Below are 12,857 nucleotides of genomic sequence, written 5' to 3'. Positions count from 1 at the left end.
ACCCCAAATGTTATGTGCTCTTAAAGAAATAAGCCTTTGGCCATTTTACAACCTAAAGTAGAAGCTGCCTTTCTCTAGTGCTTTCCTGCTGTCCTGAGTACGGGCCCCCCACAGGGGTAGCGGCTAGCAGCAGCCGCAGCAGGAGCAGGACACGCTGTGCTTCTCCTGGACCCGGGCAAAACAAGCCTGTGCACATCTGACATCCACAAGGAAATTCACACCAGATCAGGTTGTCATCTCTCTGGTAGGATATCTCTTACCAGAAACCTTCAGTCCTACTTACTATCCTCCTACTGAGAAGCAGTTTCTATTTCGAGTATTTGCCCCTGATTGAAACATGGGCGAGGAAGAAGGTCATTTCCTGCTGCTGGAGCCTTCCTTCCATTTCCCTAAGCCAAGTCCATCTCCCCAGTCATACGTCGATATCTTCCAGCTGCCTAACCAACCAACCCCAGTCCTTGCCCGGAGAATACAGACCCTCATTGCTACACGGCTTTATTTAATGACTGGGACTCCTATGCTTTAATAACTGGGTCAAGTTGAAATAACATCCTAGGACACTGGGCCCTGAGCCAGGAAACAGAGATGTGGGTCCCTCAGCATTCAATCACGAACACGGGGTGCAGAAGGGCAAGAGGATTAAGGCCTACCCACTGGGCACAGACATGTGCCTCTAGCTTAAATCAAAATTATAGATAGTTCACCAACCCACAGTAATTTTGCAGGGCTCCAGATCAGTAATTGGTGATCTTTCTGAAATACTCTTCACTGCCCATCTAGGAGACCCATCTCACTGTAAGAAGATTGTAATAAAAAGAGCTGATATTGACTGTGCGATTACTGTGCACCAGGCACAGCTCTATGTAACTGTAAAAGTATTAACACTAAATTCTCAAGGCAATTTGAAGGGTTAATTTCTATTATTTTTATCATTCTATCATCTAGCTTTTAAAATGAGGAAAGGAAACTAGGCCTCACAAAGGTTACATAACTTGTCCAAGGTTAACTGGTAGTATGTGGCTGTAACTCAAACCTAGGCTAAAGTGTTTCTGTATACTACATAGCACACTGATTTCACACACACACAGCCTTAGATCTCAACCAGGCACTGTGCCAGACCCTGGAGATACAAATATACTCAGAAACATTTCACTTTTTTTCTAGCTAACATGATAGAAGAGGAGACAGGTATGTAGAAAGAAATATATATTGACACATTTTATTAGCAGCATGAACAAAGTATAATATAATGGAAGAGGTCATTAGACCTGAAAAATGGTGGAGAGTTATGCGAAAAAGGAAAAGTAGGGTTGAGAAAGGCTTCTTGCAGGAGGTAAAATTTGATCTTGGCCTTGAAGGATGAGCTTGAATTCTTTGGGTTGGAGAGAGAAGAAGAAAATGTGGGGAAGGACATGTGAAGCAGAGGGAACAGCATGACTGAAGCACAGAAGCCTGAAAGTAGAAAGGTCTCGGCATGGAAAAGTCCAATGTTACGAGTGTAAAGTGCCTGACCAGGGCACAGAAGTTAGCTAGTATCACACTGGCCCGAAGTGTTAAAAATACAAGAATCTTCATTACAAAAAATGAACCCAAAAAGAAAAAATCATATTCAGAGATGCTAAGAAGAGAGATAATACTCATCATGTACTGCAACAAGCTTGATGATTGATAAACCAAAAAATTGGAACTTAGTGGTGATAAAAACCTCTGGTACACCAGATAAGCACCAGGGTTAGCTCAGTAGTTCGGTTCACAGAATTTCAGAATGGAACATCCCCTTACGATGGATAATTTGCCAGACAATCATAGAAGATGGAGTTCCTGGCCTTGAGAGGTTATTTATAATTCTTTCATTCACCCTTTTAACAACCACTTGTTGATTACCTATGATATGCCAGGCAATGGGACTAGCAATGAATAGGACTCACGTGGTCTCTCCCCTCATTGGGTTTACAGTCTAGGAAGGAGTCGCTATTGAACTTGAAGACAGCAACGCAAACAGGTACTTTCAGTATGATAAGGTAACTCATATGCACCAAACATGACTAAAAATACAGAAAAGGGGGACTTAACTTACACTGGGCTTATCCTGCGCTTTGGTCTACTGTGGGATCCTTTGACATGGGTCCACTTATGTAGAAAGGTTCATCTGGCTCTGCACAAGGCACAGGCCTTGCACAGCTAGGCAGGTACAGCCCTGAGCTAGCTCTCAGGAGTATCGGGGACAATGCATGGCACTGCATGGCACTCCAACATGGGGCCCAAAAAAAGGTCTAGTTGAATGAAAAATTACAGTAAGGATACAACTGTATCAATATAAATTTTTAGACAATATCATATCAATATGAGCTATGTGGTAGCATGTAGGTTTGGGGAGGAAGATAAAAGTAGATGTACTGTTAAGATAGAAAGTGAAAGAAACGGAAGATGACCATGAATTCAGAAGGGAAGCTTGTGAACATTTTCATTGGCCTTGGAGTCAGACCAACCACCATCCCCTCCCTGAGCTTGTGAGCAAGCTTCACTTTCCTCACCTATAAGGGTGTTGATAATGGTAAAGGGTAGCAATTATTTGGGGGTTGTAAGTTTATTCATCTACAAAGGGGAAACTATAACATCTTTGACATTACAGAGTGAAAAGAAAATGTAGGAAGAAGAGGGCAAGGGAGTTAGATGCAAATGAGAGATAAGTGTCACACAGAATAGGCAATGTGCTCATCGTCCCTCTTTCCCTTTGTCATCACTAAAGTGAAGATCATAATACCCATTCTAAGGCTGGTATGAAGATTAATTTAGGTAATATACCTAATGTGTATTACCTCTGTTCCAAACATTCTATGCACTACTCCCTTGTCTTCCATCCAAGAAAACCTGTCACATAAAGATAAGATGAGATCAAAATCCAAATAAAAATGCTTGCAAATGTTACAAGGTAAACACAAATGTGAGGTGGTTAGATACTAGAGAAAGGAGCCCAAGGTTATCCCAGAGAGAAGATCATCAAACCCACGTAGGTTGCTTTGGATTGTCTCTCCTGGAACAGGCCTCCTCCTGCCCCACCATCAAAACCTATCCCAGGGCTTCCCTGGTGGCGCAGTGGTTGAGAGTCCGCCTGCTGATGCAGGGGACACGGGTTCGTGCCCCGGTCCGGGAAGATCCCACGTGCCACGGAGCAGCTGGGCCCGTGAGCCATGGCCGCTGAGCCTGCATGTCCGGAGGCTGTGCTCCGCAACGGGAGAGGCCACAAGAGTAAGAGGCCCGCGTACCGCAAAAAAAAAAAAAAAAAAAAAAAAAACCTATACCAGCTAGATTCCTAAGAGCAGAGGTGGTCACCCAGGTGGCCTCTCCTTTACCTGACTTAAGCCTATTCCATTTTCTGCACAAAGCTACATTAAGCACATAGCCTCAGCAGCTCCCAGGATAAAATAGAGAATCACTGATCTGTACCTCTGAAAGCTGGGGACAGTCCTTCCCAGTCACTCTTCAGCTTTAGGGGGGTTGGTTGATCTCAGGGACAGCAGACAACCTTATTTAGCCAACCAGCTGCTCTGTGATACACAATGTCCCGAATGCTCAAAGTCTGATGGATGATTCTTTTGTATCCACATAAGCAGCAATGGGAGGAGAATCCATCAGTCTCTTTGGTAGCCTCAGGGTGTCAAGGCTGCCATTTAAATCATTACTACCATAATTATTAACCATTGTTTTAATAAGATATCTGCCAGGCAATTCTTTTTCTTTCTTTCTTTCTTTCTTTCTTTCTTTCTTTCTTTCTTTCTTTCTTTCTTTCTTTCTTCTTTCTCTCTCTCTCTCTTCCTTTTTTTTCTTTAATCATTAAAAAACTATCAAATTTCACTGGAGCAACACTTGCCTCAAGTCACATCAAGTTGTTTAAAACCCCTTCTGTCTTCCCAGTTCAACAGAAAGTCATGGAGAAGGGAATACTTAAAATACTCTCTCTGATTTTAAAGAATTGATAACGCTGCGGGGAAAAGGTCTACACAAAAAATAATCATAGGGAAGAGTTACACAGTATATTATACAGTACACTGCTACAGAGGGTCAGAGTGGTAATTTTATTTCCTGGATGTTATTACTATGGGGATGCAATGGAGGAAGTGCCATGGGTAGAGGATTTGGAGGAGTGGAATATTGCGGTGGGAAATTGCTTTGCTTTGCACGGCGTTAAGAGAAAAACAACCAAGGGAGCGGACAGGATATGCACGCCATCAGAGTAGTCACCAGAGCATGACTTTTTGACAAGAGTTTTCATCGTTTAGGGTAAATGTTAAAGGTAGTTCTAAAAGGGCTTTTGCTTTAGCATGAATGATGTGGCCTGTGTGATTCGGTGAGCTATTCAAAGGGCTTGTCCATATTGCGGCTTGGAGCCACACTTTGAACCCATTTTTCAAGCAAGCTAAACCCAAACTGAGCAGAGGAGTGCACAGGGCGAGATCACTAACCAGGCCCAGTGACTGTGCAGGAAGGGACATCTTGGATACTTCTGCTAACGTTTGTGACCATGCCTTATCGCCCCTAGGGTTCCAGAATTAACCACATCTCAAAGTGTTTACCACCGCGAGCGGAACTTGTTTGAGTAATCCCGTTCAAAGGTTGAAAACACTATAGAACAAGGCGAGAAAAAGAGCTGAGAACCCGAGAGCCGCTAGGAAAACAAAAGCAGTTGGGGGCAGGTGAACTGAGGAGCGCCCACGACGGGCGAGGGGAAGTTCCCTGCAGACAGGCGCCCGCCACCTGTCTGCCCTCGGAGCGGTGCCCCCCGGCTCGCTGCCCGCTGGGGGAAGCGTAGGGACGCCCCCACGCGGTGTGAGCTCCTGCGGCAGGCGGCGGAGCTTCGGGGGAAACGGGCAGAAGTGAGAGGCGTGGAGGCGTCAAGGTCCAAGCGCGCAGGAGAACGTCGGACCCCGGGAGAGGCGAGTGATCCTGGGCTCGAGAGGGGCCGGGACTCCGCGGTCCGGCTGAGCAGCGCCTGGGGCGGTAGTTCCTGAAGCGTGAGGATGGGAGTGAAAGCAGGAGAGGACGAGTGGAGGGAGGACAGTGGGGCCCACGGCGGTGCGGGAGGCAAAAAGGGAACAGCAGACAGGGACAGGAGTAATGAGGCCCCGGTGACCGTGGGAATACGCACTCAGCCTCGGGGACACTGACAGGAGGGCGGGGGACTGGGGCGGCAGGGCGTGACCGGGAAGCCCGCCGCGCGCCACCGCTGGGGAGCTGGCGGGAGTGGGAACTCGAGGCCGCGAGTCGTGAGGGCGACGCTTTAACAGCAGTCGCGGCGGGGCGGGGGCGAGGCCGAGCGCGCGTGCGCGGCCCGCGCGGGAGGGGGAGCGGGTGTGGGGCGGCGGGAGCGCGCCTGCGCGCGGCCAAGCCGCCTGGGCGCCCGGTCCTGACTGTGACGGGAGGCGGCGGTTGGTCCTCTCTGTAACGGCGGCGGCGCCTGCTCCAGACACCTGCGGCGGCGGCGACCCCGCGGCGGGGGCGGAGATGTGGCCCCTGGTGGTGTTGCTGCTGCTGGGCTCGGCGCGCTGCGGTGAGTGGTCACTCGCTCTTGGCTCTGCGGCTAGTGTCTCGCCGCCCCCGCGGGTGTGTGGGCTGCGCCCCCTCTGGCCCGGCGGCTCCCTGGAGAGGGTGGCCAGGGCGCGGGGCACGCGGGCCCTGCACGCCCGGGGTGCGGACGTGGGAGGGCCCCGCGGGTAATCTGCTCCCCCTTCTTTGCTTCCTTTGCCTCCTCTTCCTCTTCCCCTGGGTGAGAGCGGGGCTTATCTTCCCCTGTTCTCCACCTCCAGATGCACACACTGAGGAAGACTCCAAACCGTGCACCTCGCGCAAAAATTAGCTGTAGAGAGAAAGGGCGCGATCAGAGGAGAGGGGTTGGCAGCTGTTAGGGTCCCCCCTCTTTCGCACCCTCCTCAGTGCTTTAAACGCATTTGGGGTTGAAGGAGGGAGAGTGGGAGGGCCCGAGCCTCATGCGATGCAAGTGCGCATTTTGGCGAAGTCTGAAAGAAGGGATTTCTCCTATTTGCCCTCCCACCTGAACATAGGAGTTAAGGGGACGTAAAGGACACAGTTAAGTTTCATTTCCAGCCCAGCGTTTAATCAGAAGATTCTTCTGGCTGCCTTTTTTTTTTTTTTTTTTTAATACCCTAGATATAAGCTTCCTGGATGGAAACTCTTTCTCGCTACTCCCACGCCCCATCAACCACTTTAATACAGTCCGAATTGCACGTTCAAGTTTTCCTACTTTTTTTAGGGAACCATTTTAAAAGTAATCCAGATTTCGCTTGAAGTATGAAGACAGTAACCTCTAGTCAAAGCATATTTGCGGCAGAGTGAGATTTAGTGTCTTTCGACGCCAAAGGCGTTTTGGCCCCCCAAGCTTTTGGAATCCATTTCTCTTTTTTAAAACGTGTGCTTCGTCTATAACAACTGAGGAAGGAATGGGGATTTTCGTGGCTGTACAGTGCCTGTCACACTTCACATCTATAGAGCCTCTTGTGAACTTTTTGTAAAATTCAGAATTGAGTTGGAGTAACAGTAACAAGCAGTTGTTACATTTTATTCTAGAATGCTAAGTTAATTACATTTTAAACGGGTTATTCGCCTCACTGTGCCATTCATAAAGGCTTGTGACTTCAAGCTATTTCCAAAATGCCCTTAAGTCCCGGCTTAGCTCTCTTTCCTCACTCTGAAGCCGCCTGGAATGTTGGAGCTGCTAATAATCAATCTCTGTTACCTGAAGGGTTGATATTAGGTAAGGTAGTGTTTTCTGTTATCATTCTTAACGGCTTACTGCTCATTACTATCATTATAGCTCAAATAATACTGCTATCAGAAACCTGTTGTATGATCAGAAAGCCTTATATTGAACCCGATTATGAATTTGTAATAAAATATTACTAATTCAGACCGTTGGTCTCAAAGCTAGTTTGAAGCGTAAAAAGTGTAAATCATGTACTGTTTTAAAAACGGGGTCCTATTTTCAAGTAGATTAGAAAGAAGCGTTAGATTGGTACTTTTGGGGATAGAAATGGTTAGGCCTCTTTTAGTAATAGGTATGATCACATATAATTAGCACTCATTTACATACAATAGTAGTGTGCTCAAGTCCCTACAGAGTCTTAGAATTCAGAATTTATGGTATTTCATTGTACTTAGTTAATAATAACCTGAAAAAAAAAACAAAACAGAGGCATTATGCATTTGATGAATATAAAACAGGAAGGGATAGTGTTTGTCATAGGATACAATGGATTTTTATGCATGTGTGTTTAATATGTAGTTTTAAAAGAACATGTATGAAGAGATGTTAACAGTCTCAGAACACAAGTAGTTATAAACCAAAGTATTTGGGAGACTGAAATTAGATTCTAAAATGAGTAAGGAAGTCATGGATTTGTACATTTATTTGTACTCAGGTTTGATTTGCTTTCATTTTCATTTATAAATGATTGTTAATCAAATGCTACTTCCTGGTAACCACTACAGTTTCCATTGATCTTTGTAGTAAAGGAAATTGTCTAAAATGCCCATTCCTTCTAATTACAGGAAAAATACAACCTCTTTTATTGGTTTACAAGATGTAGAAAGAGTTACTATTCTCCTTTCCTCCCCCCTCCCCCATATGTCCAATTATACATTGTTTAAAAGCACATCAGCAGTTTCAGTGGTATTCACTAACTGGTAAATAAAACGCTACTCACATAAGGACAGTGATGTGAACTGTCTTATCAGTGGTTGAATGATTTTTCTTTGTTCAAAGTGAGTTTTTAAAATCAAAGGTACACATGATTAAAAAAACATTTTTATTGCGTAAGTCTAGTAGTCATTTGGCTTGCTTAAACAAAAATGTTTTCTTCTCTCCTCAAGAATATATTACTTTTAACCACAATTTGCCATTTTGAGGAAGTAAATGCCTATTTAAAAGTACTTATTTCCGGGGCCGCCCAGCAGTCTAGAGGCAGTATGCTAAAGCATTACACTAAATGCCTACCATTAGGACATTTGCTCATGCTGTCATCTGTATTTTGGCAGATGTTTTATCTTTGCCACTGAATTGTTAATGGAGATTTGAAAGGCCAGGTTCTAAAGAGGAAAAATAGGTGGTTTTCCCAAAACTGATAAACATTCTAAATCCAAAATGCATTATTAAAACTAAGTTTGCATTCCTTGCTGTTAATTCAACTCTAGCTACTATACATTTATGTTCTTTTCGTGATGTAATTTTCATATAACCATTTTACCCATCTTTTAGGTTTTTGCTGTCATACCTTTTTATACAAGAGAAAATTTTTTTCTCTTTTTATACAAGAGAAAAATTTCTATATGTTTATATCTTGTGCCTCAGCCTAATATAATGCACTCTTGGGTTGTGATAAAGCAACTTTCACTTTGTGTACTAGTGCCGATATTTCTTCTATGATAAAAGAACAAGAATGATAGTGTAGGATCAATTTTGCTAAACTCATTGTAGTAATAAAGTAAAAAAAATATAGAGCACCCAGGAAATTTGATTCTGATATACCTAGACTAAGACAGTAGAACCTGAATTTTCCCTCTTTGTGGTTACATGGAGTTGCAACAGGAATTAGAAGTTACACCCTGCTCTGAATATTTTATTCCATCTCCATGGAGCAGTTGTATAAGACTCAGAATCTGGTCAATCCCAGGGTTTAAGATTTAGATTAGGAGAATAAGTGCATATCTGAATACATGTCACACTTACAGGTTAAAAAGCAAGGCAAGGGATTTGGCAAGTGCAGGGTCTATCAAAATTGCTTTTCCTGTTTCAAGCAAGTATGAGCCCACGTTATGCTCTAAGCATTTTGCAAGGCCCTCTTGGACATACAGACAAATTTCGGACTGTATGCCTCTTAATAACTTAAAGTGTAGTTTATGAAGAGAAGGGATTTTTTGTTTTTATACCGCAGTAATACTTAATATATTTTAAGTGCTTGATAAGGCTGTAATTCTGGATGTTACTGACTTTAAACTGCCCCGGGCCTTATAATTCTAGGTTGACCATTTCTGTTCCCATGAGGCCACTTTAAAACCGAGTGGGCGATTAGTTTGAGTTAGGACTAAACAGGTGTGGACACCTCCATTTTACCCCAGACTTTATTTAGTTTCTGTTGAGGAGAGATCTGACTAAATCCTCCTTTTGACGCTAATTCTAACCCAGTTCAGTTTGAGACTCCAGTTCTTCCTACCAGAGACCAAGCCTGATGGCAAATATTAGTAGGATTCATTTCTTGCAGGCGTCTTTACTCAACAAGCTTTGCTTCATTCACCTTAGTGACTGCTGGGGCTTCTTACCCCAATCCTGAACATCCATTCCAAGCAAATAATTAACTTCCTACTCTACTGCAAAAAATAGTGATGTGTGGTGTGGACTCTCTCAACTTCCCGCCCACCATTACTAAACTTGTCCATAATATCTTAGGCAACGTTCGTCTCATTCTCCTCCTTCACCCAGTGTCAGAAGTGTTCCTATTCACTTTCCAAGGAAAGGATCCCCTGTCTACAGCTCTTTCACTTCCACCATCTCGGAGACCTGCCTAATCACCTTAATCCTTAAGCTTTGAACCTTAGATCTTTCCTTCTTCATTGATTCCTTCGTCTTAGCTAGCAGACATGCTCAAGTTTCACCCCATATTAAAAACAAACAAGAAGAACAACCAAAAAAACCTTGGCCTTGTCCCAGGCTCCACGCTCTTTCCATTACTGCCTTCTTTCTCTGCTTTCTTATACTGCCGAGTCCCTAGTCTGCTGACATTGCTGCAGGTAAAGAAGCTAATGGTGAATTTTTAAATCTCTAGAGGCTGTTTTTACTCATCCTGCTTGACATCTGTTTTGTCCATATTAAGACCCTTGGTGTCTGCAGTGGCATTCTTTGCTGCCTCACCTACTTCTATCACTTCTTTTTCCCACATCGTTGGTTTGCTCCTCTTTAACTATTTGCTCCATAAATATTGGTATTCGCCAACACTTTATTCTCTGGTACCTGCTCTGTTTGCTTTGCAAGGACTCTCTGGGTGATCCTGTTTATGCTCACAGTTTCTATTACCACCTATATTCTTGGTATTTCCCAAGTCTTTGTAGCTCAGACTTTTCTTCTTAAATCCAAATTGATATATCCTGGGATCTACTGGACATCTCCATTTCATTGCACCACAGGTACCTTTAATACTCAGCCTATTAAATATTGAAAGAACATTCACCCCTAAATCTCTTAAATCTCTTTTCTCTATAGTTAATCCACAATCTAACTAGTTATGCATACTATTGATATTTTAGCTAGCAACTTTATTTTTATTTTATTTTACTTTTTAATTTTTTAACAACTATATTGGAGTATAATTGCTTTACAATGGTGTGCTAGTTTCTGCTGTATAACAAAGTGAATCAGCTGTACATATACATAATCCCCATATCCCCTCCCTCTTGTGTCTCCCTCCCACCCTCCCTATCACACCCGTCTAGGTGGTCACAAAGCACGGAGCTGATCTCCCTGTGCTATGTGGCTGCTTCCCACCCACTATCTATTTTACGTTTGGTAGTGTATATGTGTGCATGCCACTCTCTCACTTCGTCCCAGCTTACCCGTCCCCCTCCCTGTGTCCTCAAGTCCATTCTCTACGTCTGCGTCTTTATTCCTGTCCTGCCCCTAGGTTCTTCAGAACCATTTTTTTTTTTTTTTTAGATTCCATATATATGTGTTAGCATACGGTATTTGTTTTTCCCTCTCTGACTTACTTCACTCTGTATGACAGACTCTAGGTCCATCCATCTCACTACAAATAACTCAGTTTCGTTTCTTTTTATGGCTGAGTAATATTCCATTGTATATATGTGCCACATCTTCTGTATCCATTCATCTGTCAGTGGACACTTAGGTTGCTTCCATGTCCTGGCTATTGTAAATAGAGCTGCAATGAACATTGTGGTACATGACTCTTTTTGAATTATGGTTTTCTCAGGATATATGCCCAGTAGTGGGATTGCTGGGTCATATGGTATTTTTTTTAGTTTTTTAAGGAACCTCCATACAGTTCTCCATAGTGGCTGTATCAATTTACGTTCCCACCAACAGTGCAAGAGGGTTCAATTTTCTCCACACCCTCTCCAGCATTTATTGTTTGTAGATTTTTTGATAATGGCCATTCTGACTGGAGTGACGTGATACCTCATTGTAGTATTGATTTGCATTTCTCTAATGATTAGTGATGTTGAGCATCCTTTCATGTGTTTGTTGGCAATCTGTATATCTTCTTTGGAGAAATGTCTATTTAGGTCTTCTGCCCATTTTTGTATTGGGTTGTTTGTGTTTTAGTTAACAACTTTACAATTCTTCTTTCTTCTTCTCCTTTACCTCCCACATCTGACTTATGTCGATTTTCCTTTTTTGTTTTTTTACTGTAATTTTTTGCCTTCTTTTCAGTTGTCATTTGCCTGGATTACTGCAGTGATCTCTTAATGTATCTTCTTTCCCATCTCCTTTCCTGCCGCAATTCACCCTTCATACTGCTGTATTATTTTTTTTAATGTAAGTAAGTCTGAGTGGTTTGCTACTGCTTGTGTTTTCAACTCCACACTCCTCAGCATGACATTCAAGGAAGCCTTTACAATACTTCTTAACCATCTTGTCCAGCCCCCTTTCCTAGAGCTCACCTGAATAATCACCAGCCTGCGGTTATTCTCTTTCTTCATTCCTCTGTACTCATTGTGTACTCTGCCTAGAAAGCTCTTACTTTTCTATAACATTCCTACTTCTCCTTCCAGACCCAGTTTAAACACCACCTGGTAGGAAGAGCATTCTTAGACACTACAAGTAATTTTAAAGGAACTGTTCCATCCAATCTGCACTGCAACTGACTTGATTTAGATTTTTCATGAAAATATGTAGCTTCACGATACTGTAATCAGGTCTATAGAAGTGAGAAACAGTGGAGGATTCTTCTGAAATATGGAACAAGAGTGAATCTTCCCTGATATGATGTTTAGATTTTCCTTTCTTGGGATTCATACTTTAAATTTTTACGTTCAGAAGAAATGTATTAAGTCCTACTTGCTGGACCCTGGGTTAGATCCATAGGATACCAAATGAAGACATGGTTCTTGCATTACTATCTTTTGATCCTAAAGGAGAGATCAGTAAAATAAAACAGTAGTTACAAGATTTGATAGTAAATGCAGTGACAGCACTTGAAGAGGGGGCAGTGGGAGCAATAAGAAGGGATGAATACAGTTGAGTAGTAGCGACAAAGGGGACAGGATTGAACATCTCAACCGCGCTTTCAGGAAGAGCCAAAGTTAGTGAACTGTAGCTGCCATTTATTGAACATTTGCTGTGTACGTGAAAGGCACTGAAATAAAGAACTCCATGTTCTTTATCTGATTAAATCTTAACAAAATCTCTATGAGGTGTACACTATCAATATTCACATTTTATAGATGAGGAAACTGAGATACAGAAATTAAGTAACTTGCCTAAGGTTATACACTTAGAAAGTGCTAAGTCAGCATCCAAGGTCTGACTCCAAAGTTTGTGCTCTTACCTGAACACCCAGTGAAAGGTACAGGCCTCCTTAGGCTGGGGAACAGCTTGTGTGTGGGGGGAAAGGCATGGAGAAGAGAGTGCATTTGCATATCCATGGAATTGCAAGGTCATTATGACTGGAGCTTAGTTTGGAAATGAGGGAGTACAGGAAGTGGAGCTGGACAGGATCTTGAAGGACCTAGTTTGTATTCCATGCTAATACCCTTAGAATTTAGCCTGAAAGTCGGGGGGCGGCGGGTGCTGTTAAAGTATATTAGGCAAAAGAGTGTATATTTGCATTTGG

General features: G+C 43.2%; 1 protein-coding gene across 4 annotated transcripts in view; it reads left to right on the top strand.

Annotated features, from left to right (window-relative positions):
* The first annotated feature begins 4,755 nt into the window (after positions 1 to 4,755).
* The window catches only part of CD47 (CD47 molecule), a 58,174-nt gene continuing 50,072 nt past the window's right edge, over positions 4,756 to 12,857 (top strand). Inside the window, exon 1 of one of the 4 annotated variants that reach the window (XM_027104103.1) lies at positions 4,756 to 4,934. Coding sequence is in view for 3 of the 4 variants with exons in the window: in XM_027104078.1 (XP_026959879.1) it covers positions 5,503 to 5,548 (46 nt within the window). In the remaining variant the exon portion in view is untranslated. Of the gene's footprint in view, positions 4,935 to 5,252; positions 5,549 to 12,857 lie in introns of those variants that run through there. The other 3 variants (XM_027104078.1, XM_027104098.1, XM_027104085.1) reach the window with 3 other exon arrangements.

This window comes from Aethalodelphis obliquidens, unplaced genomic scaffold (genome assembly GCF_003676395.1).
Source record: "Aethalodelphis obliquidens isolate GAN/ISIS:26980383/991018 unplaced genomic scaffold, ASM367639v1 scaffold1, whole genome shotgun sequence".
In the NCBI taxonomy this organism is placed as follows: Eukaryota; Metazoa; Chordata; class Mammalia; order Artiodactyla; family Delphinidae; genus Aethalodelphis; species Aethalodelphis obliquidens.
Note: the sequence above shows the minus strand (reverse complement) of the source record. Positions and strands in the feature narration are given on the sequence as shown.